Raw genomic sequence first — 27,682 nt, 5'->3', positions numbered from 1 at the left:
GTCCACTGGAGAGAGGAGGGCTGGCTGGCTGCCCCTGCCCTGAAGCCATAGATGTGCTGGGAGCCTGAGAGAGGGCGGGGGATGCCCGGGGAATAGTGCCTAGATGAAAATAAACAGGCAACCACTCAGTGAGATACTTGTTAAAAAATAAAGTTAAAAAAAAACAAAACACAAAACTGGCGGGGGGGTGGGAGCTCAGCTGGGTGGAGCTTTTTCTCCAGATAAGGTTGTGGTTTTACAGGAATCAACCAATGAATGGAGCGTGAGTATGAATGGGTGAGACAACAAATCTCTCTATCTCCCTCTAAAATCAGTAATTTTTTTTTTTTTTAAAGAAAGAAATTGTAGTGCAGGGGTGGGGGGAGGTGGTGAGTGGAGACAAAAACAAGCGCCACAGTTAACAGGCAGTCAAAGGGCTGGAGGAGGAGGCGCCAGCTGCCCCTCCGGGCGGAGAGGTTAACTCTACTCCAGGGTTCACCATGCCGCTTGGGTTCAGCGCAGATCAGCCCCAGCACCGGCAGCAGCGGCAGCCCTCCTCCGGGCTGGATGGCTGAGAGTAACCAGCTCTGAAGGCTCGCGGGTTCCAGCGCAGCAGAAAGAAGGGGGGAGCGGGGGTGGGGGTGGGGGAGGGGAGGAGGAGGGTGGGGGTGGGGGGATTGGCCAAGAGATGGTCTTGGCTCCGCTCTCGCAGACCCCCGGGAGCAGGACTAGGAACTTGCCCGTGGTGAGCCAGGACCGGACGTCGCGCATATGAATGCACCCCGCAGAGAGATGCCGGACTTAAGAGTTAAAGCAATGGCATGTGGTGGGGAGCCAGGGTGAGAAGTTTGGGGAGGTAGTGATTGATGGTTGTCATTCCTAAGGGTGCACAACCTAAGTGGCTTATTCTTGTTCCCTGTGACCCCGGAGCTGTGTCCAATAGCCAGGCTCCCGCCCTCGCTCCCCGTGCCTCTGGCCGCCCTCTGGGTGGGTCAGGGCGACGCCAGCAGCTCCCTCCCCACCCCGCGCCCGGCCCCCGGGGCGCGCCCAGCGGGAAGGCGGGCGGGGCGGGCGGGGCGGGCAGCTGCCCGGGCTCCTCCCTCCTCGGCCCAGCGCCCCCGTTCTTAATCCGCGCGCCGAGGACCCCGTCATTGGTCTCCACCGAGCCACCCGGCCGTCATCGCGGAGCAGAGCCGCGCGTCCCATCCCGAGGCCGACGCAGCCCGCAGGCATGGCCCCCGCAGCGGCGTCGGGGGGCAGCTCCCTGCCCAGCGGCCTCGCGGTCTTCACCACCTTCCCCGACCTGCTCTTCATCCTCGAGTTTGTAAGTGGCTCGCGTACCCGCGCTAGGGAGTGATTCGCAAGCTCCCCAGGGTGAGGAGCGTCTCCCGACCCCTGACCCCTCTACCCTTTCAGTCCTTTGACCCTTTCTAGGCCAAGGACAATAGGAAACACAGACTTAAGAGGGAAATCCAAGTGGTCAACCCGGGTCAGAGGTTGGAGGCGGGCCAGGTCTCTTCGTTGCGCACCGGTTCCAAAGCTTCGCAAGGGCCACGCAGAAGCAGCCCTACTGGAAAGCGATGTCCACTTGGAGGTGCCTAGCTCTTTCCAGGGTTAGGATTTGTTTTTTAAAGTCTGCAAAAGAAGCCTGAGTTCACCAGCCAAAGTCTGGAGATGAGGCTGGTGTCGTAGAAGGAGCAAAACAGGCTGTGGTTTGCTCCACTAGTGCTTTTTGTCGTGTGTGTGTGTGTGTGTGTGTGTGTGTGTGTGTGTGTTGGGGGCGGGAGGAGTGCAGGCAGAGCGTTCCCGCGGCTGGGCTGACCTTGAGCTGCCAAGGCCTCTGCACCTGCGCGTGGTCTCTCCATGCTCCGGAGCACGCAGCTCCCCGGTGGCTGCAGGAAGGGAGAGTGCTCCCCAGGTGCCACGGCTCTCACCCGGAGGTGGGCGAGCTGTGTTTATTTTGTGGATTTGGACGTGAAGGTTTTGGAGCCTCCTTTCCTGTACCCCCGCCAAGAGGTGGCTGCCTGCCTGGAGAGCTGGTAGGAAAAGAAAATGGCCAAACCTTACTGTTAAAAAAAATGGGACCCCAGTTTCTTACTGCCTGATGGGGGCAGAAAGGTGATCCCCAAAGGAAGCAGGTTCTGCCATCCATGGAGGGTTTGGGGGGAGGACTAAGGGGCCCCACGTTGCTTTGTAGAACTGGATCACTGAACTCACGAGAGTTGAATTGATCCCAAACCTGGGCATGCCCAGAGCGACTTCAGATCCTGGGGCCTGCCAGAATCAAGGGAAGGACCCCTAGAAGAGGCCCTATGGGGACATCACTAAGCCCAGATGTAGACAGGGACCCTCCGTGTGCCCTGCAGAGTGGGGAGGGGCTGTGCCACTGGCACATTCATTCCCCAAAAGGCTCATTCCCCTGCACCTGCCTGAGGCTGGGTTACTGGTGAAAATGCACCTGAGGAATGGCACTTCCTGTAGAGGCTACTGGGCTGTTCTTACAAAGGCAGGTCTCTTTCAAGACCGAAAGAGAAGGCTGATGGCAGGGTGTGGTGGGGCAGAGACATTCTTAAACAACGGAAGCTCTCCCTAGTGTCTCTACATGGCTCCAATGGGCGGCTCACTCTGTGTAGCTGTCTGGTTGGGGGAGGAGGGCGTTATAACAAGAACCAGGAGTGAGGTAGTGATTGATGGTTGTCATTCCTAAGGGTGATCACCTGCTCGGAGTGCACAACCTAAGCCGCTTGGTTCTGGGCTCCATGTGCAGGGTTCTGGGGGCCCTCCTCCTGCCTTCGCAAGAGCCAGCTCAGGTGGCAGCAGGTGGCGGCAGTTAGGGTCTGGCCTCCCCGTGCCCTCTGCTTCCTCTGGTGCGGCAGCTTGGAGGAAGGAAGGCCCCTGTCCCATGCCCTCGCGGTCTTCACCACCTTCCCTGAGGTAGGAGCCGCCCGCAGAGCCATCTTCAAAGGAGGGGACAGGAGGACCCCCCGGCCACCCACCAATGAAAGGAGAGAACAGGGGTGTGGGAAATACAACCAGAGCCAGGGATTAGTGGAAACGTACTCCTCCAGGTGGTGGCCTGTGACGGTGGGTGCTTCTAGAAGAAATAATTCTCCCTGCCAGAGCACTTCCTTCTCACCTGTCTTGTAAGTTGTTTTTTCTCTTCCACCTCAGTCCTGCTCCCTCCACTCTTTTCCTGAGAGGCCCTGGGTGCAGGTTGTCTTCCCTCTCTTCCTCTCTAGGTTGGGGGTGGGCTCAGAGAGCAGAAAGAAGGCAGACACAGCCCTGCGAGTTCGCCCTGCGGGATTGTAAATGCAGAGCTGCCTGTGGCTCCAGGTGCCCGGAAAGTAGGATTAAAGGGCCTAAGCAGTGCTCCCACCCCGGGAGGGGTTTTAAAATTACCGACGCTGACAACTCAACAACAAAACGATAAGCAACCCAATTAAAAAATGGGCAAAGGACTTGAGCAGACATTTCTCCAAAGAAGATACGCACATGGCACGTGGCCAATAAGCACATAAGGTTGTCACTCAGGGAAACAATATCAAAGACCACAGTGAGGTGCCACTGCACACAAAATTAGGATGACATTTTAAAAAATGGAGAGTGACAAGTGCTGGCCGGGTTGTGGAGAAAATAGAATTCTCATGCATTGATGGTGGGGATGGAAAATGGTTCATCTGCTATGTGAAACTGGTGATTCCTCAAAAAAAAAAAAAAAAAAAAAAAAAAAAAAAGACCATATGACCCAGGAATTCCATGCCCGGGTTTATAACCAAAAGAATGGACAGCACGGACCTGACTAGATACATGGGCAAAGGCGTGTTCATCACAACACCATCAGCAATAACCAACCGCTAGAAACAGCCCGCGGTCCATCAATGAACAGGTTGTGGTTATCCATACAATGGCATATCTTTCTCAGCCACAGAAAGAAATCCAGCACTAATACATACTGCAAAGTTGAAAACCTGTGCTGGAAACACTGTGCTGAGTAGAGGTCACTTGGTTTTGGTTCCGTTTATATAAAATATCCATAGAAATACAACACAAACTGGCGGCTGCCAGGGGCTGAGAGGAAGTGGAAAGGGGGCTGCGGCATCTTGGGGTGACGGAAATGTTTGGAAATTCAAGGAGATGGTGGTTGCACAACATGGCGAATACATTAAATATCATTGCCTTGGTCAGTTTTAAATGGTTAATTTTATGTTGTTTGTTTTTAATTTTGGTTTGTTTTTAATTTCCAACATTACAGGAAAGTAGATATATAAAACGTCATAGGCTCTCAGGTCATTATCATTGAACTTGGTCAAATCTGAACTACCCTGCTCCTGCAGCCTGAGGACCGGCCTCAGGCTCCGTGTGCTGAGCTGTACATGCCCTGCTCTCCCTGACTTCACGGGATGAAAACGGTCTCACACAATGGACACACTTTCTGTAGCATGCTTTCCATGCAGGCTGAGGTTATACACGTGCACACTGGTTTGTTGTGATGTACGCACCCCAGAAGCAGACTTACTGGGAGGCGGCAGAAGCTTAATGAAGCTCAGGACTCCCACTTGCTCAGCCCCTTCCAAAACGCTGCCCCGTTTCGTATTCTTTTACAAAGAAGGTCCCCGAATGCTATAAGCTTCAGGTTAAACCCAGACCTTCCTGAATCTCACTAGCAGCCTAGAAAAGTCACCATTGTTTCTCATCCTTGCCACACTTGGTAGAGTCAGATGTAATTTTCTGCTCATTCGATGGGTGTGAAATGTTTATTTTTTTAAATCTATAGTTCAGCGAGTTGTTGATTATTCACTCTTCATGTTCCCATGCTTGACCTCCCAGTAGCCTGGGAGGTGCAGATGTCAAACTTTGGCCTCCAGGAGTCACCAGGGTGGAGCTCACTCCCCTCCCAGGGTAGGAAAACTGCCCAGGGAGCTGGGAAAGGAAGCGACTCAGGGTGGGGCCTGGCAGCCTTCCCCTGGTGCAGCACCCCTACCCCAGAGCTTCTGACCTCTGACCCCTGCAGGGTCCTCACAGGAAGTGAGCACCCCCGGAGCTACATAGGCCATGCTGCTGTTGCAGGCAGTGGAGCACAAGTGTACCTCCCTATGGACCGAGATGAAATGTTCATTGTCTCCCCATTCCCAACAACTACCCCAGGGCTCTTCCTGTCTCTTCCTCCCCCTCCACACCCCTCCGCCACCATAGGGGGCTTTTTCTATGGAATCCACAGTCTTGGTTTCCTTCTCCTCTTTTAAGTCACAGGATTATGACACTCAAGCCACCATTCACAGAACTGGTTGCTCACATGGGATGCTTTTAGTCTCAGTTCTAGCCAGAGAGCTAAGGGGAAGCCTCTCACAAGGTGCCCTGAGAGACACCTCTCCAACACACACACATACACACTTCCAAACTGTGAAAAGGAAGTGCCTGAAAATGGGGTATGAAATTACTAACTCCCAGCCTCCTCCCAGTCTGCATGAGAGCTTTGTGCTAGGGCGCCACCCACCTCTCTGGCAGCATTCCCCTCCCTGAAGGTGGTGAGAGGCAGTGCTTTGTAGGGTGCACTTGGGTGGGGGCTTAGCGGGGGGATGGGCATCTGGGATTGGTTTACAGTGAACTGGACATACTAGTTACTAAAATGACACCGTTTATGTGACTCAACATGACTCGGGACCTCTTTCTATTTGATTGTGACTGGGCAAGTTCTGAGACCTGCCCTAGATCTCCACCTGCCAGGAGTGGGCACTGGTTTCTGGGGGCACAATGATACAGCCGTTTTCTGGAGGTTGGTCCACATCCTGGCTACACTGAGCAGGCAGCATTGAGGAGGAATTCAGAGTCACAGAAACCCAGTTTTGTGGACCTGAAAGGAAACTGAAGCCTAGAGAGAGGAGGCAGCTGCCCCATAACTGGGTCTCCAGAGTGGCACTTCCTGCAGTGACAGCAAATCACATCCGCGTTTCTGCATTTCCTTGGATGCCCACGATGCACTTTTGCCTACAGCACAAGGGTCCATGACTAGGTAGGTGGCCCTGCCCCACCCCACCCCTGGGCAATGCCTGGCTCCCTTCTCCCACCCTGAGAATGAAGGGACATCTCAGAGCCATTGGAGAGCTCACAACCCCTTGGCCTGCTGGTCAAAAACGCACTGGAGGTTTTGAAACTCCAGGGCAGGTCCAAGAATCTGCATCTGAGCCCTGGCTGGTGTGCTCAGTGGTTAGAGGGTCAGCCCGAGTACTGAAGGACTGCTGATTGGATTTCTGGTCAGCGCACATGCCTGGATTTCGGCTCAACCCTGAAGGGGTTGGTGCAGGAAGCAGCCAATCTAGGTTATGCTCTCACAGCCATATATTTTTCTCTCTTCCTCTCCCTTCCTCTCACTCTAGAAATCAATAAAAAAAATTTTTTTTTGAAGAACCTGCATTTGAAAGGACTGCACAGACCCCATGGTCATCTGTAAAGCCAGCTCACTCCTCAATGCTTTAGGCAGGGACAGAATAGTGGGGACATAGGGGAATCCGGGATGCCACTCAGCCATCCCCGTGCTCCCACTGCGTGGCCATGGCGCACACAGTAGGCCGGCTTCTCAGCCTGACGTTTCTCTTCAGCAATGGGCAGCAGAGTTGGAAGAAATTAATGCCGAATTTTTACATGCACAGCAGCAGTTGAGCAAGAATTTAATCAACAGAGAATAAGATTTCAGAAGGCTGAAGAGGGCTGACAAGAGATGGGAAAGCTGGGACAAGCTGTACGTCATGGTGGAGTTGGCATGAATGAGAAATGGTTTTGATCTTCCAGGAAGTATAGCCTACTGGGGTTGTACTACATTTTGTATGGTACCATCTTTGTTTGAATCTATGTTAAGTACCATGAAAAATAAGTTCTATCTAATTCTTCTCTGTGTTCATGTGAATGTGTTAAACTGTGTGATGATCTGTTCTTGTCACCATGACCTGTGATGCCTTTGATGTGTGTGTATAAAGTCACGGGAGCATCTCCGATGACTGACTCAGACTCACTGCGATGCTGGCTAGTGACACCCCCTTCCCTTCACCTCTCACACCAGTCATTCTGCCTCTTGGGCATCCTCTCACAGCCTTTTCTTTCGGTCTTTGCTTATTCAATAAATTCAGTTAATCTTGGGGGGAAAGAACGAATAGAAGGGACAGTATCCAGTGAGAGGCTGGGGCAGGGAGCCAGGTGCCCTGAGGGTCTCCTGGGTTCAGAGCAGACACCTTCTCTGTTCCCGGGAAATGTTCCTGCTGCCCCAGCCAGGGACCTCTCCTGCGCTCACACAGGTGTGGGGACTGGCCCTGCAGGCCAGTGCAGGCCAGTGGCTGAGCATGGCTGTGTCCACAGGCTCCTGGCCTTGTCCCTATCTTGGGCTGCGGCCCCTCTCCTAGCTGCTTAGAGGTGGATAAGGGCACTGCCCAGGGTTTCTCCTTTCCTCCTCTCTAAAGGGAGGGAAGAATTCCAGGTAGAGGTCTCTAAGGGATTTGTCCTCCAGTTGAGAAGTGACTTTTCCAGTTTTTCAAGAACCAGAGGCCTGCTTTGATCTGGAGTCAGTGACTCTGAGCTGTTCTCTGAAAATGCTAGGTGTGGTAATGGGGCTGAGCTTGGGGACTGTCGTGCACATGTCACACAGCCAAGTTGCACTGGAAAAGGGTGCCCTTCAGCTTTCCTTGGCGCAGACGGGGCGATGCCTGCACATGCCAGTAGTGCTTTCAGGGGAGAGGGAGGGTACCAGATGCCATTGCAGGGGCAGTGCAGGCTGGGACAAAAGCTATTTGCCCTACACCGGCCTGCTACCAAGGGGAGGTGGGGAGTACAGGGTCCACTGGCTTAGGAATGGCTTTGCTTTGCTCTGGGCTATGGATGCATTCTGTGAGGGAAGGCCTGGGGGCGGGGACTGAACCATCTGGGGCCTGGCTCAGGCCGAAGGGGCCCAGCTTTTCCAGACCTGGATGGGGGCTGGGAGCTAACTCCAATGGAGCCAGGAGCCTGTGGACACTGCCCAGGGTCCCAGTGGGGGAAGGGGGGCTTCCTCTCAGTAGGGCTTTGGACCAACGGCCACCTGGCAGGCACCGATAAGGTACACCCAGCGGGTGTTCTCTTCTGGTGCGGATGGATGGGAGGACAGGGGGTGAGGCACTGAAGCCGCAGGGAAGTGTAGGCACACCCCTGCCTGTTTCAGACTGTTCCTGGGAGCCCTGAGTGGGACCTGGTTTTCTCTGCAACGGGGCTTGACCTTCTGCATTTGGGGGGAAGGAAGGACTTGGCTCCTGTGATTCCTGCTGGCACCAGGGCGATGTCCAGGCATGAATTCTCTGTCACTCTTAGCCGGCTCTCTGCCACTCCTGCTTCACTCCTAGCTCCCGTTCTGCCCACCTGGGGGCAAAACAGCCCCTGTGTTGAATCACTTTAATGAGCAAAGCCCTAGGACATGAGAAAAATATGGGGGAACTAAAAGAAAGGTCTTGTGGCCAGCATCACAGGTTGACGCCCACAGCAGGGGGAAGGGGAAGCCCAGGGCGGCTGACCTGAAATTCCACCCCAGAGCCTTCCTGTTAGAGTGCCAGTGGGCGGAGGCGAGGCCGGGGGCAGAGGAGGAGAGGTGAGGAGGACCCAGAAACTCTGGCTCCAACTTTGGAGGTCCCTGGAGTGCAAGGGTGTAGGCTTGATGGGGGCACTCCAGAAAAGGAGCAAATGGAGAACAGGAGATAAGCGGCACCCCCACACCTGCCAGTGGGGGCGGAGTACAGTTCATGACAAGGGTCATGTTGATGGGCCCGGAAAGGACTGCAACCTGTGCCTGCAGAAGAGGGCCTGTGTCCTGGCGTTCTGCTCATCTGCTTGTTTTTGACCTTAAACACAAACCTTGCTATTCTTTTCCTCTGAAAGAATAGAGGCTATTGAGCAGTGTGGGGGGGGGGGGGAGGGGAGGAAGCCTCCTCAGGCCTCCTCTGCAGTCTCCTCGCCTGGACCCCGGGTGGTGGGAGCAGGACACAGGCTAAAGGGCTCGTCTGCTTCCCCCCCACCCTCCGTGTTACTGTTCTCACAGGGATTTCTGGTAGGTCACCTTGGGGAACTGTCACGGGTACAGAGACCAGCCTTCAGAGCAGTGAAGTGGGGATGTAATAGCGCCGCCTCTAGGACGCTGTGTAACGTGCAAAGCTCTCACAATAACGTGACGCACAGAACTGACTGCGCAGTAGCTGTGAGGGCCAGTTATTATCTGTTCCCTAAAAAGTCACACCTGCTCTAGATCAGCTGGCCAATCAGGGCAGATGGGGGCCGAGAGGCCGGACCTGCACCCATTTTGCCTTGGATGCCCTTCTAGAGCAGGGTGTGAAAGGCAGAGGTGAGAGATGTGGGAGTGTTGGGGGCTTTGGGGGCCACACTTGGCTTGTGCCAGAGTCACCTCACACTGCGGATACCACCCTCTGTGGGGCCTTCTCAGGGGCTCCTCAGCCTGGAGCTGCCCCTGGCCAGGCAGCTGGGGTGGCAAGGGGAAGGCGGGCCTCGGCTGACCTGCCCTGCCTCTGCCGAGGGGTGGAGCACTTCCTGAACCCTTCTCCTGCCAGCCTGGAGCCAGGGGGGTGGCAGAGCCTGTGAATTCTGAGTGTGATGAAAATGGTTGCATCTGCCCAAAGACAAAGGACCAGTTACCAGTGGCCCAGGATTAAACCTTTCAAAAAGGATTTGTCATCGTTGGTGCCAGTGCCTTGCCGTCTGGAAGCCGTCAGTTCAGGGAGGGCAGGCTCTGGCATGAGAGCGTGCCCCACTCCCCTGCCTCCATCCTGCCCTGCACTGCGTGCTGCCAAGCCGAGCACAGTTGGACTGAGGGGCCTGGCAGGGAGGGAACCACCAGCTTTGGGTCTTAGGATGTTTTTCAGAACCAGCTCGTAGTCCTCACTGGTCTCCCTCCGAAGGGCTCCTTTGGTGCAAGTGACGTGGCGGGGCTGAGGCCTCCACCCTTCAGGCCAGCTTCCCCCACCTCCCCTGGAAGCCGCCCCTGAGGGCACCCCTTCTAGCACTCAGCACTCTCCTCCCTGGACCCCGAGTTTCCCACGTTCCTCACAGGCCGTGGGCCGGGCAACAGTTGTCAGCATGTACCGGAGGGTCGGGGCTGGCGTCCCGGCTCCCGCCTGGCCAGTGGTTATGCATCACAGGGTGAGTCCGTGGCCCAGGCAGACAGATGATGAAACTGACAGTCGCCACCCATCCCCAGGGGACCCCTGGGACCCTCGAGAGAGGCTTGGGGCGCTGTATGGGCAGTTCGCAGGCACACACCTGTTTTGTTGGTTTTGCTGACGGATTCGGTGACTCCCATCACTGCCTTTTGTTTTTGTTGCACGGAAGCCACGCCTACCTGGCCTAGCGTGTGCGCGGTGGATTCTGTCTTTCACAGGTGGCTTACCCTCATTTTCCACGGAACCTCCTGTTTCTGTTTATGCTGCTGAGTAAAGCCAGTGGGTTACGGGCGTGGTAGGTAAAATTTTCCATCCACCGGAGGACATGCCTGAGGAGAGCCCCAGCTTTGTGGATCCTAGAGGAGCGCTCATTCACTTGGGACCTGCTGGCTGCCCCGGCGCGGAGGAGTGGGGGACACGTGGGACAGAGGACGCTCCTGTCCCTGAGGCAGTGGGGTAGCAGGCCTGAGCAGGGGCCTCCTCCCGCCACACTCGCCCCCCTAATATAAACTGTGCATGTGCACCCACCCCCATTTCTTTAAACCCCAAGTCTCTGTCCCCCTCTTCACAAACAGAATCTACCCCATCCCCTCAGTCCTGGTCTTGCCTTCAGATTAGATAAAGGGACACAATCGAAGACCCTTTGGGAGGGATGACGGCATGATAAGTCCCTCTGAGAGGAAGGAACCTGCTCGTGAGGGAGCCAGGGGGGCAGAGCTACCGCTGTGGGTAAACTCAGCACCGCTGCAGCGTGCACCTGGGAGAGCCCAGGTCAGACTCCTAATAAGCGCCTTGTCAGTTTGCAGCGGGGGACGGGGTCCCCCACACAATCCTCTGACCTGCCTCAGACACCTGCCATGGGTCAGAGGAGGGGATCCTGTGCCCAGGTCTGGCCCCCATCCCTGTCCTGGGAAAGGTGTTTAGCTGGTCACCCTCACTGGAGCCCCAATACTTTCACCAGGACTCTGCGCTTGGTGGACCCAGAGCTGCACAGTGGCTGGTGGCCAGGCTGGAAGGGAGGGGACAGGACAGGAGAGGGTGCTCTGTGTAGGTGTGTGTCTGCGGGTGAGTCTGTCCCCCGGGTGCATCTGCTGCAGTGCTGACTGTCCTCCTGGTCACTCCTGGCGTCTGTTAGATGCACAAGTGAACAAATGGATGAACAAGTGGATGAGTGAGTGAGCAAGTGATGAAAGGGTCTCCTTGGACCTCTTTTTGATGCTTTTGAAGGTGTTTTTAAATTCTGTATTGCACCCTAGTTGGTTTGGCTCAGTGAATAGAGCATCGGCCTGCGGACTGGGAGGTCCTGGGTTTGATTCCAGCCAAGGAGGCAGCCAATCAATGATTCTCATTATTGATGTTTCTATCTCTCCCTCTCCCTTCTTCTCTGAAATTAATAAAGAAATATATATATTAAAAATAAATAAATAAATAAATAAATAGATAGATAGATAGATAGATAGATGTTGCTACAACATCTAGGGAATTGGAACAATTCCTGCCATCCCGCCCTTCAGAACAGGAGGGTCCCCAGCCTCCCTCTCAGACCCGCTTTCCAAAGGGAAAAGCCAGGGGACCTTGGGGGAGATCTCAGGGTTTGGGATGCTGGGTCTTTCCCCCTGACCCTCTCTATGTGTGTTCTCCTGCCTCCTGGTGCGTATGTGCTGTCCTGGCTGAGTCACTCACCCCTCCCCTCCCGAGGGTGCAGCTACCGCTGGCTGCTCATAGTTCAGTGAGGACATGGGTTGGAGCTGCTGTCCTTGGTGGCCTGCGGAAGCACCGACAGGCTTGGGGGCACACCACCTGTGCTGTGGCCATCTTTTCTTTTCCTTCCTGGGGACCTGAGCAAAGCGACAGGACAACCTAGGCTGGGTGCACAAGGGCTGTGGCCAGTGTCCTTACCTCTCAAGAGGCCAGGACACAACCTTCTGTTCACATGCACAGTCACAACCCCAGGCGCTCAGAGCTGTGGGCCGCACCACCAGGTGTGCATGTAAAAGCCCAACACGGGAGCCTCTTGGGTTCACGCCCTGACATATGTGTTACTGGAAGATTGTCTGCTGGTGGAGACCATGTCAGAGTGCAGTGGAGCTCCAGGAAAATATCCAGAGAATCTGAGCAATTCCTCTGCACTGAGCTCAGTTGTCCGAGTCCTGAGGCGGAGACACTGGGCCATTGTGGACGGCGAGCCCCTTCGGCACTGCGCAGGCAAGGGCACCGCCTTGCGAATCTCAAGAATGCGCCAAGATTCCTTTCTCCTTTGCAACCGAGGCTCATTGTTTAAAGGAAGCACTTCTCATACTTGGATGTCCTTTGTGTGTTTTTGCAGAGGCAGACACATTTTTCCCCACTTTAGATTTCTGAGAAATCATAGGTTTTCCTCTTTTTGATGCTTTTGAAGGTGTTTTTAAATTCTAGGTCCCTACAAGGTTTGGAGTGAATACTTGTGCAACCCTAAACTTTGTAGGATTTACTACCTCATATGGGATTTACATGACAGTTGACTGTAGCACGTGGTGTACTCATCTGTGCTACGTGTTCTGCGGGTATAATCCCATTTCACTCCAGCCCCATGGACAGGGATGGCGCCGGGTGGTCTCAGACAAATGTCTCTAAGTCCCTGGGCTGAACTCTCTCTCTGGGACCCAGCTCCCCAAGCTGGAATGGCAGGTGGGACCTGGGCTAATGCTGTATGATTCTCAGCCCAACTCCTCATGCCAATCACTTGAGACACCTTGGAAAAGCACCAGTGCCCAGGGTCTGACGCTGCTGGGCAGACAGAAGCAGTTACAGGACAAGCGGCAGACATCCCGCCTCCTGTCAGAGGCCTGGGAAGGTGTTTCCTACCAGCCCGTGGAGGATGCTCTGGAAACTCCTGTCGGACAGAAGAAGGGCTTCCTTCTCCGACGCCCAGCTGGCACCAGCTGACACACTGCTCCATTTCACTGCAGTGACTTTTTGGATAGGGCGCAGAGATATTAAGTAACTTGCCCAGGGGCAACAGGCTACCCAGCTAGTAAGTGGCAGAGCTGGAATTCAGATCCTTCTTCTAAAGTCTACACCAAGCATGTCAAACTCAAAGGCTAACGGGCCAAATGAAGTTTTAAGTCTATGTGGGCCACAAAAATCAAAAGCTTCAATTTTCATAGAAACGTAGATTTATTTCGATAGAGACATGTTGAATGCAAAGGGCTGAAATAAATGAGTCATTGTTAACATCAAATAATAGAACATTTTAATAAAAAATAATATATTTTTCTTAAACATTAACTTACCAGATACTGAATACTACACAAATTAATAAGCGTAACACAAATACATCTATTTTTCTTGTTCTCCAAAAGCAAAATATTCCCTGTTGCACACACCAAACAAGTCAGTCCAAGATTAATGACGTAGCGATCGGCTGCTAAAATATTCGCTGCTAGTATTTGTGGAGAGAAAGGGTGATTGCGTAAGGCGTGTAAGGGAAATGAATGTAACAGGATTATAGTAATCAATCATTAGCTAGTGTTATAGCTCACTATCAATAATTCTGCATAACAGGGTATATTAAAAATTAAGTTACAGAAACATTATTAAAACATTTCTTACATACCGTTATATTGGCTGTCTCAAAAATATTCACTGTGGGCCGCATGCAGCCTGGGGGCCGTCAGTTTGACATGCTTGGTCTACACCCTGAACAATCTTCACCTGCCTCCTGAGGGTTAATCCAAATAGAAAAGAGAAAACCTTCTCTGAGTTTACACCAGAGCTTCCCCCAGACTGTCTCCCAAGAACATTTTTTTGACAAAAAAGCATTTGATCAGGCCAACCACAGATATGAACTCTTTAGGTCTTTGGGAATTTTCTCTAATTTAAAAAAAATTTTTTTAAAAATTAATTTCAGTGAGGAAAGGAGAGGAAGAGAAAGAGAGAAACATCAATGATGAGAGAGGATCACTGATTGGCTGCCTCCTGCACACCCTGCTGGGGACAGAGCCTGCAGCCCCGGCATGTGCCCGTGTCTGGAATCCACCCCAGGACCCCAATCCACAGCCGACGCTATAGCCACTGAGCCAAACCAGCTAAGGCAGAATTTTGTTTAGTTTTGTACATGATCTTTGGTTCTCAGAAAACCTCAGCATCCAAATCGACCTGAATTAAAGTAAGGTTTCCAGCCTGAAACACTAGGGTAGTTAGGGGCCCAGATCACCAACTCAGCCCCCATTCGTAGACGCTGAGGCTGTGTCCCTATGTCCAGAGGGCGCCTGAGGGTGAGCTCACATCCAAGGTAAGACAGGGATTGAGGCTTAAGGAGCGGAGAGGGGAGGAAAGGAGACTGCACCCAGAATCTGGGCAGGCGCCAGGGCAGTGTACGGCTGATGTCACTGGGTTGCTAGCTGGGCGTCGGAGATGGGAGCCTTCCTTCCATCTGACAGAAGTTTCCAGAGCATCCTCCACGGGCTGGTAGGGAAACACCTTCCCAGGCCTTTGATGGGAGCCTGGATGTCTGCCGCTTGTCCTGTAACTGCTTCTGTCTGTCCAGCAGCATCAGACCCTGGGCACTAGACCAAGGTGTCTCTAGTAATTGGCATGAAGAGTTGAGCTGAAAACCATACAGCGTTAGCCCAGGTCCCACCTGCCGTTCCAGCTTGGGGAGCTGGGTCCCAGAGAGAGAGTTCAGCCCAGGGACTTAGAGACATTTGTCTGAGAACACCCGGCGCCATCCCTGTCATGGTCGATGGTGACCTGCAGGCTGGGGCGGTGGGTGATGGCCTCTGAGCGTTTGCTTCCCGGAAGCTGGGGCCAGTGAGAGTGTTCTTCATGAAGGAAAGTACTTGAACCTTTACCTACCCCCTTGCTCTTGACAAATATTTGGCCAGTGGGGTCCTGTGGCTGGGACAGAGTGACCGCTCCCTGCCCAGGGTGCCTTATCTGCCGGGTGTGGGTGCAGCCCTCGCTCTGTTTACTCTCTGCACACTTGCTGGGCGGAGAGGGGCAGGTCCTGGCTTGGTCCCATGATTCACGCAGAATCCCAGCTCTGCCATGACTTTGCTAGTCAGTTCTGTCTCATAGCTCCCCCTCCCTTGAGCTCCGTGTCCTGCCACTCATTGCCCCTCACTTCATGCTCGACTTCCGGCCTTCTGACACCCTCACTGCTGCCTCCGCATCCGCTGAGCTGGCACGTCCTTTTCCTCCCCCCAAAAGCTACTTTTTGAGCCTTTGGCCTAGTTTACCAACCAAGTTCACCTCCAGGCCTGGCCATCATCCTGCCGTGAGACTGGTGGCCTCTGTGGTCCATCTCCACTGGGCTGTGGGCCTCTTGGGCACGCATGTCTTACCCCCGGTCGATGCTGGAAGCTTGGTGCCGGAAGCTCCCTGCTCATGTCCGTAGTTCCAGCCAGTTCACACCAGTGCAATGTGGGGTGACAGGGACAACTTGTCATTTACAGACCAGAAAGCTAAGACCAAGTGGCTGGATCTTTTGCCACAACCTCTGTCATCGGATGTGGTGGTGCCCTCTCAGGGCTCACATGCAAATGCTGCTCTCCGCAGGCGACAAGGAGACCTCACCTGTGCCAGGGAGCAGAGCGGTCACAGCTTCTAACAGCCCCTCCCTGTGATCCTCACAGCATGGCATCTGTGCCCAGGACCCTGCTAACACATGTCTAGCTGGGATTAGGGTTTCTCCACAGCTTAATCCCCTTTGTCCAGGGCTGCTCTGCTCCCACCTCAGCAGCCCTCCCAGGTGGCCCCTCCCAAAGCAGCTGCCTTGCCTTTCTCCCTGGGGCACCTCCTGAGCAGGGCTGTGAGGGCAGAAAGCAGGCCCACCGCCCATCTCCTGGGAGCAAAAGCCATGGGGTTAACCATGTCATCTGTGCTGAGGACAGTCCCTTCTTGTGATGTGTAACTTAAAACATGTTTGTGGGCCTGGTGGGGCTGGTGGCATCTGTCTTATAACAACTTCCCCGGGAGCCCTAACCGGTTTGGCTCAGTGGATAGAGCCTCAGCCTGTGGACTGAAGGGTCCCAAGTTTGATTCCGGTCAAGGGCATGTACCTTGGTTGCGGGCACATGCCCAGGAATGGGTGTACAAGAGGCAGCTGATCAATGTTTCTCTCATTGGTGTTTCTAACTCTCTATCCCTCTCCCTTCCTCTCTGTAAAAAATCAATAAAATAAATTTTAAAAAAAGAACTTCCCCGGGAACTCCAGCTCTTCCCAGTTTGGATGCCCCAACGAGATGAGACACATTCACTCGGTGTCCCTCAAATGGTGGGGGTCAGAACGGGCTGTGGGTGTTTCAAGAAAGAGGTACTTTTTTGTAAAAGTTTCCCTGAGAGAGAATTTCTCTCTCTTTTTTTTTAAAAATATATTTTTATTGATTTTACACAGAGAGGAATTGAGAGGGACAGAGTGTTAGAAATGTCGATGAGAGAGAAACATCAACCAGCTGCCTCTTGCACACCCCCCACTGGGGATGTGCCCGCAACCAAGGTACATGCCCTTGACTGGAATCGAACCCGGGACCTTTCAGTCCCCAGGCCGACGCTCTATCCACTGAGCCAAACCGGTCCCAAGAATTTCTCACCTTGAAAGACATTCTGCTAAATGAAAAAAGCCAATCACAACGCCACATGTTATATGATTGCACTTACGTGGAAGTTGAGAACAGGGGTGTCTATAGAGACAGAACTGGTGAGCTATCGAGTAGGGATGGAAGGGGTGGAGGCGGGTGGTAGCTAAAGGCACAGGGTTTCTCTTCTGAGGTGATAAAATTATTCTAAGTGGACTGGGGATGATGCTTGCACAGCTCTGTGAGTATAGGAAAAACTGTTGAGTTGTACACGTGACATGGGTGAATTGTATGGCATGTGAATTACATCTCATTTAAAAGAATTTCTCCCTACCATCTCACTATGAAACCTACTGTTACAGATAAGCCATGAAAAGAAAAGAAAGTCAGCAATTTTCTGAAGGACTTTTGCAAGGTGGCTATATCCAGAGGTGGGATGTGTTCTTACCATAGACAGGAAGGGGAGAGAGAGAGAGAGAGAGAGAGAGAGATGTCTGTTTTTCTACAGAGCTGGAGCACAGTCTTCATGAGATAAAACCACACCTGAAGCTGGTCAGGAGGTCCGGATTCACCTTACAGCTTCCCTCTGCCATGGTGCCAGGAGCTGGACACCAGAGTTACGGTCACATCCAGTGAGAGCATGGTCAGGACCCCATGGCGAGCCCTCAGTGCAGCGACTTCACTTGGAATTCACCTTCTTTTTCTGGCCCTGGTTCTAGCCAGGCAACCTGGGGAAGAGTCCAGATGACAGTTAAATGGTCTGCAGGCCAGGGGCTAAGAGCCACCTCCTCAGATTTTGCCATTTCCATATGCCATCTGTGTGTTAATGTATTTTACAGTTAATTTTCCCCCAAAATAACTATATCACTGAGTTAAAAAATTAAAAAATGTTGTTATTCAGCTTCCCTCTGCTCACCTGTCCTTGGAGCCAATATTTTAAGGGAGCTCCAGACACCTGGCTCCCCCCTGAGTCCCTCTCTCTGCTCTAGAAATGCCAGAGAATGAAAAAGAACCATTTTCCTCTTGTGACATTCAGCATCCCCCAATGCCATGTCTGCAGACCACAAAAACACCTCCGGCCACACAGGTCCCATCACGAGTGCACCCCCTCCATGGGTGCCCCAAGCTCTTCTTTTGGGATTGACTCACATGTGGCTCTAGTTAAGCCACACCCATCTATCAGGACCCTGAGGCCAGGTCCCTAACTCAGACACTGATGCATGGCTAGACAGGTGTCCCACACCCAGGGTTAGCTGTGAGCAAGGGACCTGTCCATCACCTGGTACGGCAAAGTACAGTTTTGTAACTAATGGAATAGTTATTTGTTTGGGGCTCAGTGCTGCCAAAGAGCAGTGCAGGATCCCTAAGGCCTAGAGCATGTGCCTGGGGAACTGACTTAGACAGGTCTGGTCCCCCTTGCATCGTCACTAGGTGACCAGCGGGGGATGCTCAGGAGAGGAGTGTCCTAGACCCCTGCCTTTGCCAACCAGCCAGGCCCTGACACCCTTCCTCCCCCTTCTCCATGCCGCACTCTCTTGCCCCCTAAATCCACTTCCTGCCTGCCGATCAGCACACTTGCGTCCCTTTGTCAGTGCCCATTATGGGAAAGGCCAAGCGATCTGCTTGATCCTAAAGGCCACCACGGGTGGGATCTGCACATACATCTTGTTCTATGGCTGCCCAAGGGTTTGTAGTTCATTGGTTTTGCTCCAGTTGTTGTAAGGTGTAAAGTGTGTCACAGGCCTCAGGCAGCTCAGATGCATCAGTAAGAAGGCTTTCCAGGCGGAGAGGCTCATATCTGATGCATTAGGCCCAGCCTGGTTTGGATAAATGCACTGACTTTTCCATCAAATGTGATTCTCTCCTGATGTTTCTCAGCCAAGTGGCCGAGAACACGCATGAGGACCGGGGGCTCTCTTACCCAGCAGGTGGGAGCAGGTATCGCGTGCGTTCGGACCATAGGGCTGGGAACTGATGTTTAGGAAACCAGTGTCACACATCCCAGTACCCGGGAACCTTTGACTGCAAAGCCGTGTCCACCCACCTCCAGCTCCACGTACTGTCCTTGATGGGGTGGGGCGGGGAGGTGAGGCTGAGCTGATTTCACTGGGATGAAGGAGGACGAGGAGAGGGAAGAAAATCCCAGCACGTCCTCGAAACGGGAAACGATGGCCTGGAGGGGTGTCACTGAGCACCATGTCTGTCTTCACGCTCCTTTTTGAGAGCATGGGGCTCACTGACGCTGGGGACATCACGGGCGTCTTGTGGGTAACAGTGGGCAGTGTTGCTTCCAGGCCTGTCCTGGGCCACCAAGGGGACGGGGCTGACTGGGGTCCTCTCCACTCCAGCTGGACTCCAGGTGTCAGCGCACTTCCCAGACTTGGGGATCTCAGGGGGCAGGTTAAAAAAAAAAAAAATGCTGGGGATGGTGGGTGAGGAACACCTGTAATAATCTGAACAATAAAGATTTATTAAAAAAATAAACAAATAAATAAAAATAAAAATATTAAAAAATGCTAATGACATAAGGTGACTAGTTTGTTTTGCTGGTCACTACCATTTCATAAAGGACAGGATATTTTAATATCAGGATATTAGGAAGGATATAATCTCAGAATAAAGACAACCCTTCTAATGAAAATGAGACAATACATTACCTAACTTCTGTGTACCTCCATTTCTGACAGATGGGTCAGTACCTCACTCATCGGGTTGTTGTAAGGATTAACTAAGATTATACATATTTTAATCCTCACCTGAGGACATTTTCATTCATTTATTTATTTATTTAGACAGAAGGAGAGAGAGAGAAACATTGATTGTTTGCCTCCCGCATGCTCCCCAACCAGGGCCGAGGATCAAACCTGAAACCTATGTATGCTTTCTGGAAATCAAAACTCCAACTGTTCAGTGTACTGAGCAACATTTCTACCACCAGAGCCACACCGGCCAGGGCCTGAGTTAACATTTTCAGGACAGTGTCTGGTATATAAATGTGATATAAACACTTGTCAAATTGAAAATCTCAATTGCATTTTTAAAATGGAAAAGGCAATCAGGCAGGGGATTGGAGAGACGGGGATGGGTGACCCCAGCCTAGAGAGGATGAGAGAGTCTTCCCGGTGAGGACAGTGTCCCCATGTTCTCTGCCTCCCTTCCGTTTCCTGCTCAGCCTGACCCCTTCCCGGCCCCATGCTCACCCTCCCTCCCTTGCTCCCTCTGCAGGTTTTCGGGGGCCTGGTATGGATTCTGATCGCCTCGTCCCTGGTGCCCATGCCACTGGTCCAGGGATGGGTGATGTTTGTGTCTGTGTTCTGCTTCGTGGCCACCACGACCCTGCTCGTCCTGTACATCATCGGTGCCCACGGAGGGGAGGCTTCCTGGATCACCCTGGTGAGTCCCAACTGGGAGGTCTGAGAGGGTGGGGGGCAATTCGGACCCTCTTCCCGAGAGGCTGGCTTTTCTCATGCTGGGCGAGGCTGCCCTGTAGATGTGCCCCTCCCATGTTCCAAGTTCAAGCTGTCCAGGCATCCAGGGAGGTCAAGAGGAGGCTGATGGTCCCCGCCTGACTCTCGTGAGCCTACCCTGCTTTCTCTTACACGACCGTCTTCAAGGAAACCCAGCAGCCCACCCCTGCCCTCACTGCTGGCACCTGCCAGGTCCTCGTAGCTCCTCCTTCCTCCAGGAGGGCCGGCTTCCACCCTGCCCTTGGCGTTGGCCTTGGCTGCCCAATGGGAGGACATGCGTATGGCCCCGCTGCCAGTAATAATGCCTCCTAAAGCAAGGTTGCCAGAGAGGGACTTAGAGGGGCCGGGAGATGACCTTTGATCTCTTTCGGCATAAGTTCTGCCTTGAGGCCCATGAAGAGGGTAAAATGTGAGACACCTGCCACTACCTGCCCTGAAGGGGTGCGGATTTGGCTGGGCCCCTCACCTCACGCTGGCCACCAAGGCTGCATCCTACCTGGGACTGGGAATGCAGGAGCCATTTCCACCTATTAAATGAATGCTCCCGCCTTTCTTGGTCCCACCTCAAGGGAAAATGGCATCCCTTCTTCACCAAAACCCTGGCTATGGCCCCAACCCAGTGACAAAAATCTCTGCTGGGAAACGCCCATTAGCAGTTTGTGAGGAGGGCACTGGCAGGGGTGGTGATGGGAGGATTAGGGGGACCAAAGCCAGGCCAAGTGAGGACAGAGACTCGGACTGGCCCTGCCGAACCACCGCTGCCCTCACATCCACGCCGGCCCCATCTCTCTGACCCTGCAGGACGCAGCCTACCACTGCACCGCCGCCCTCTTTTACCTCAGCGCCTCGGTCCTGGAAGCGCTGGCCACCATCCAGATGTACGAGGGCTTCACCTACAGGCAGTACCACGAGAACATCTCCGCTGTGGTGAGTCCGCCAGCCTCCGCCTTCGCACTCCCCCCGCCCAGGCCCCTCTCTTTTGTTTTAGTTAACTAACTTTTGAATGAACTAAACCTCCCCCTCCTTTCTGAAGAAGCAAAGCCCAGAAGGCTCGCCTCGCCACCCGTCAGTGTGGTGCTGCCAGGCCCAGGCTGGCCCAGGGGCGTGCCTGGCCATCGCTGAGGGCAGGAGGGAGAGACATGTCAACTGAGTGCCCAGCCTGTGAGCTCCCCGGGAACACTCCTATTCGACCCTCCCAGCAGCCTCGGGTGTAGGCATTGTCATCTCGCCAGGTCACAGGGGAGAACCAGGGCCCCGAGAGCCGAGAACTTGTTTCCTGTTCCTTTTGGGAACTTCTGAGGAGTTTCTGAGAAGGGTTCTCCTGGGTCTGGAATTCCCAGACAGGGAACTGGCCCCTGCTGGTAGTGGGGAGTCTTCATAGGGGCTGAGCAGCATGTATGACTGCTCCTTCCAGACAGGGGACTTGGGAGGCACGGGATGCGTTTTATGTTTGTTACTAAGTAACTTGGCTCACTCATCGCCTCTGGCCAACCAGACTGAAGGGTTCGCCCATGTGTGGAGTAGGGGACAGAGCAGCACGGTGCCGCCACTGTTTATGGGCATTTTCCAAAGTCACGGAAGCGTGGCCACCCTAAATGCGGTGCCCGGCTCGGAAACTCTTGACCCTGAGCATAAGGTCACAAGACCAGGTGCAGATAGTTGACATGAGGGCCGGCAGCCTTCAGGGAGGCCAGCCACCAGAGCAGGGTAATAGGAGTAAAGGGTGCCCAGTGGGAAAGTCAGGGGTGTGACAGCCATCAAGCGACCAATAGCCACATTTCCAGGCCTTTCTTCCCAGCACCAGAGTGGCTGGCTGGGTCTTCCAGCAGCTTTCTCAGTAAACACCCCCTTTTGTGCAAAAGCTCAAAATCCCTCCTCTGGAGCCCTGCCCCTCACCCAGGCCTGTGACATTCAGAGTCGTAGAAGAAAATCCTGCTGGGGCCTGAGGTTGTGCAGGCACCATCGAGACCTTCACCAGAGCCAACAAACCCACAAGAAGGTAGAGAGCGATCTTTCACGCAGAGTCCAGCGGACGGGCTGGCCAGCGGGAGCTCTGTGCCGAAAGCATTCTGGGGCCGCATCTGGGCTCAGCAGGGAAGTGCCGCGTGAGTGGTGGGAAGCAGTGGCTGGCCACACAGGGCGGGCCTGTTGCCCTGAACAGTGTGAGCAGCCCGCCTGGTGCACAGCCCACGCGGTGCCCTGTCCCCAGCCTGCCCGCTAATGGTCCTTTGTCTTGGTTCCAGGTGTTTTCATACGTAGCCACGCTGCTGTACGTGGCCCACGCCGTGTTCTCTTTAATCCGGTGGAAGTCTTCGTAAAGCGGAGGAAGAACTTTAGCTTAACACCCAGATGTGCTAACTGACAAGCCCGCCTTCCAGCATAACTTTGTAGAATGCAGGCATGCTCTCCGCGGTGGAGAAAAGGAAACAAACCAAAAAAGCCCAACACTGCTTCTGTGTCTACTGTCCCGCAGACCTCATGTTGGAGAAGCTACCTTTAACCTCCAATGAGGTCTGTCTCCCTCGGGTCATTTCCTGTATTTTGTGGGCGTGGGGTGGAGGGCATCGGGGTATGGGAAGTGGGAGCTGTGATCAGAGAAACCCTGGAACTAAGGCCCTGCTGACGCTGGACGGATCTCGCGAACTCTCGGAATTTTCCCCGGGCTCCCACAGCCCCCATTTCGAGGCGTGTTTCTAAGTCTTCATGGAGATTCTACCCGTCACCAGGGATAAAACTCGCCCAACAAATATCCGCAATGTCCACAGTGGAAGATGATAAACACTCCATAAAGTGCCTTTATGTTCAGTACGTTAGTGGGTGTTTTTGTATCAGGAATGCCATCGCTTCTGCTTTCTTTCTGAGGCCTCCTGGGTTCAGAGTGACTCTAGAGGCAGCATCAGATGGCAGTTCAGGTGGCAGCTGTGTGCTTGGCCACTGCAGTGATCTCAGAGCCTGGCACTGGGCATCCGCCCGCCCCAGCTACCAGGGCGTGTGCTAGGATGGCCTCATCCTCCCTGGACACTCCCCAAGTACCAGCCAGAGGGCCCCTTCTTTTCCCTACAAGACAAGGGTCTGTGCTCATTTAGAGCGCCTTTAAGCCACACAAACCAAGGTGCAGAAAGCGCTTCTCATGCTCTGGGTAGCGGGTCAGAAACACTCGGTCCTGTGCGCTGATTCTGCTCCAGTGAGGGGCGTGGACAGCAAACTGTTCTAGGATTTCCTTGGGCCACTTCACGGGAGAGAAAGGGGACAGACTCCGGAGCAGAGTAACAATGGTGAGCGCCTGCTGCGGGGATGAGGTGTCTGGGTTGAAAGGACAGGGCGGTTAGGAAGGAGGGCACTCAGGACTGCTGGAAGCTCAGCTCTCAGCGTCAAATGCGCCTTTGTCCTGTCGCCCAAATAAGTTGGTGATGTTCAGACTGGGACACCAGAGCGGGTGCCTCAGACACTGCCAGCTCCCGGCCAGCGCTGCACAGGCAGAGCTGCCTGACCTGCCGCTGGCCACGCAGGGCGGAGCCGAAGCGTCAGGCAGAGGCTCAACTAGTAGATAGTTTACTTCCCTTCCAACCTGGGGCCCCGTGACTGAGCTGGGTCTCAGGGTGTCTTCAGGTTGTCTTTTACTATCCCAGGGTAATGGTAGCAGAAAAGGGACACTTTTAATGAGTCCACTTAACACCAGTTGTAAGTAAAATCTTCATAGTAAATTAGGAGCAATTTTGTTTTTTTAAATCCTCACCTGAGGATATTTTTTTATTGATTTGAGAGAGAGGAATGGAGAGAGAGAAACATCAATGCGACAGAACCATTCATCATTTGTCTCCAGTACATAACCCAACCGGGGATCAGTCCCACAACCTAGATATGCCCTGACTGGGAGTCAAACCCGAAACCTTTTTGTGTATGGGTCGGGGTCGGAGCTCCACCCAAATGAGCTGGCAGGAGCAAAGGTTTGATTGAGGCTTTTCCCTGAACTGAGAAACGAAGGAAGTTTGTCAGGTGTTTAACAATATTTACAATCACATGATTGAGGGAAGTCTCGCTTTTTAAACAAAACTGCAGAGAGCCAGCACCAGGATACTAATAGAACTTGCTTTTGACACCCCCACCCCCAATCAAAAAAGAGAAGCGGCAGGCTTAGTTGAGTTTCTCAAGGTTTCCACATTTTAATCCCACTCTTTAAACTTTGATATGATCTTTCTCTATTTTCTCCTTTCTCAATTGCAAATGGGCCCAGCTATGGAACCCTTTACCAGCCCAAGGCTTTGCAGGGGGCCTCTCCCACAGGAGTTTCTCTTCCCCCACCTCAGAGTTAACTTTGCAGTCTGGCAGCTTCATGGACCCTTCGATTTGCATTGGTTCACCATGCAGGTTAATGGATGGGCAGCCTCACAAATGCCCTCCCCTGGCTTCCATTTCCTTCCCCAGAGGCCACCCTCCCCCCCCCCCCCCCCCCTACCCCATGCATCTCATTGCTCAGTTCCTGCATCAGCTATTTTAGAAGTGTTTGCAGGTCCAAATACTGGTTGATGGGCATTGATTGAGCACCTACTGTGTGCTGGGACCTTTGGTCCCTCAAGGTATGGGATGGTGTCTGTTACCCAAAGCTTCTTGTGGCTACCACGCCTCCCCCTTCTGCCTCTAGGTGTTGGGCTGGAGGGAGCCTCCTCTGGGGCCTCTCTTGGTGCCACCCAGCAGCCAGTGGGGCATTCTTTATATGTCGCCTGTTTGGTGGCCCTGATGTGGACCAAAGGACAGGTAGCACCAACACCCACCCACGTGCTGAGACCTTCAACTGCACATGTGTAACCATCTTGCTGCCACCTTTGGAGCTCTCTCCTTGGGTCTGGTCCTTACAGCATATGCACCTTACATACCTGTAGGGTCCTTTCATCCTGCCAGTGGCCACTGCAGCTGTTGCTTCACGGGGGAGGACGCCTCCACTCAGGTGGGGAGCTGCACTCAGGACCTGCTCCTGCTGTCCCTGGAGCCAAGTGCTCACCTGCTACCCTCCAGGGCCCAGACCTGTCCTCCTGCAAGTCTGTCCTCCAGCCCCTCGGGAAGTGACAGTGAGACGAGACCCTGTAGTGTGTCCCATGCCAGTGGGCAAGGGCCTTCAGAGGCACCGCCCCTGACCACTGGGGGGTGAAGTCATGGCGGTGCCAGTGTAATGGCACTGCTTTGTAAAGAAGGTAAGAAGCTGATGTCTGCGATGTGACCCAGAGCCAAAGCCTTCAGAGCAGAACCCACCACCGTCACAAGTGTGTGGTGAGAGTGCACATCACGGAGGAAAGAAAGATGGCTGTGGGTCAAATTCAGCTGGGCTGGTGGAGGTCCTGGCCTGTGGCTACAGTGGCTGTGGCCCCTGGCTTCATGAGGACCCTGGTGGCACCTCCTGGGGGCCTTCTCTGAGCAAGGCGTGATGGTCTGTGAGGGGTTTCATCTGCCTTCAATCCCAGGGGACAGACCCCGATCCTCCCTTCTGCTCACATGGGTCCCCACTGGATACACCCTCTGGGGAGGACACAGTTCTCAGGAGCTGGGCCTTGTTGACATTCTAGAACAGAACTAAAGAGACTTGTCAGAACCCACAGCCTCCCTGTGCTGACCTTGAAGAGCAAAATGCTCACACTGCCAGCCGTGGGCCGAGCAAGTAGCCTTTGGGGCCACACAAGGGCCTGTTGTTCCAGGACCACTCAGGCCAGTTTAGGGTCACAATGGGGCCTTTCAGGGGACAAAGTGCCTCTGGCCCAGCTGAGTGTCCCTGCACATGGGCATCCACCCAGGGCATTTAAAATAATACAACTTGGAAAAACAGATTACAGCGGTTTTCCTCACCCTCTGTGTGACTCAAAGGCCTTTGTGTCTCCACCATCCCCAGGCGTGGCCCCGGCTAAGAGCTGGGTGCTGGCGGCAGACGGGGGCTCTCCGGTGGGAGTCACAGTGCCAGGCTCTGCAGACGGTATGGAGCCTGATAAATGCTCAGCTCCCACCACTTGCTTCAGCCAAACACGGTCACCAGGGCAGGAAGGGGAGACTTGTCAACAACATGGGGTACCTGGGCCACTGGAGAGGCTTCACTCCTTCATGTAATCCCTGTGGCATCATATGTGCTTGGTACCATTTAGACGAGGCATCTGAGAGAGAGGCTACATGATTTACCCAAGGTCACACAGCAAGTCAGTGTGGCTCCAGTTCAAAGGGTCTGGCTCCAGAGCCCCCAAGTTCCCCTTCACTGCCACATCTCACCATGAGAGAGCTTCTGTGCCTCTGGGAGTGGGGACACAGACATGCCAAGCAAGTTCTTTGATGTCACCAGTTCCCTAACTACTAACCTACATCGGAGGTTCCAAACAGCCCGAGGAGAAGCCAGTCATAGTGTCATGTGTACAACATGACTGATACGTATGTACTGTGAAATGGTCAGCATAGTAAATCTAGTTAATTTTTTCCCCTTACAATGACAAGTTTTAAGATACGCTCTTTAATCCATTATTATTAACTATAGCCCCCCATGCTGTACATTAGATCCCCAAGACTTACTTATCTTAAAACTGGAAGTTTGTACCTTTTGTCCACCTTCACCCAATTCTGCCCCCCCCCCCCCCCCTGCAACCCTCACTTCTGGCAGCTACAAATCTGATCTGGTTCTATGAGATTTTTAATGTCCACAGCATAAGGAAATCATTATCCCAGAAATACCTGTACCCCATGTTCATAGCAGCATTATTCACAACCAGAGACCCAGGGCATGAAATTCACACACTTAGAGTGGTCCCTCAGCTTGGCCTGTGCCCTCTCACAGTCCAGGAGCCCACAGGCCTAAGCTGGCAGTCAGACATCCCCTGAGGCCTCCTGGACAGTCAGACATCCTTAGCACCACCACCACTATGCTCGCCAACCGTGATCCCAGCTTCTGGCTGAGCAGTGCTTCCCCTGTCGGAGTGCACTGACCACCAAGAGGCAGCTCCTGCATTGAGTGTCTGCCCCTTGGTGGTCAGTGCACATCATAGCATTCCACCATTTGGTCGATTTGTATATTAGCCTTTTATTATATAGGTTGGCCATGACATGGATGTGACTTAAGTGTCCATCAATAAACGAATGGATGAATTAGTGTGCATCTACAATGGAACACTACTCTTATAAAGATAAGGTACAGCCTGCCATTTGCGAGAACACAGAAGGACCTTTGGGCAGTATGTGCTCCTCTTTTAAGATACCTGGCTGCTTCCTGTGGTTGCCACTGAGGCAGAACAGAGGGACTGAATTAGCAACCTGCACTGATGTTGAGAGCTGTCCCCGAGTGTGGGGACAGTGTTCAGGCTCATGGCCTCCCAGAGCCTCCAGTTTCTGGGGTTAAAACTGACGATGGCCTGTGGATCACACAGGACACTCACCCGTTAGGGCGAAGCATGGCTGTCGTGGGTATCATGCAACAATCAGCCCGCACACTCTCATACACTGTGCTATGTATGTTGGTGATGACAAAGATGATGAT

The 27,682-nt window shown here is 53.5% G+C and overlaps 1 protein-coding gene across 2 annotated transcripts; it reads left to right on the top strand.

Annotated features, from left to right (window-relative positions):
• Positions 1 to 235: 235 nt before the first annotated feature.
• On the top strand, positions 236 to 22,992 carry MAL (mal, T cell differentiation protein). 2 transcript variants are annotated; one of them, XM_045581003.1, is made up of 4 exons: positions 236 to 276; positions 19,943 to 20,110; positions 20,986 to 21,111; positions 22,428 to 22,992. In XM_045581003.1, exons 1-4 carry the CDS (start codon positions 256 to 258, stop codon positions 22,500 to 22,502), a joined length of 390 nt encoding a protein of 129 aa, XP_045436959.1. In that variant the 5' UTR covers positions 236 to 255; the 3' UTR covers positions 22,503 to 22,992. The 2 variants fall into 2 exon arrangements, with proteins under 2 accessions (XP_045436959.1, XP_036291987.1); XM_036436094.2 differs by lacking the exon at positions 236 to 276 and adding an exon at positions 1,094 to 1,303.
• The last annotated feature ends 4,690 nt before the right edge of the window (positions 22,993 to 27,682 follow it).

Source organism: Pipistrellus kuhlii, unplaced genomic scaffold (genome assembly GCF_014108245.1).
Source record: "Pipistrellus kuhlii isolate mPipKuh1 unplaced genomic scaffold, mPipKuh1.p scaffold_m20_p_13, whole genome shotgun sequence".
In the NCBI taxonomy this organism is placed as follows: domain Eukaryota; kingdom Metazoa; phylum Chordata; class Mammalia; order Chiroptera; family Vespertilionidae; genus Pipistrellus; species Pipistrellus kuhlii.
Note: the sequence above shows the minus strand (reverse complement) of the source record. Positions and strands in the feature narration are given on the sequence as shown.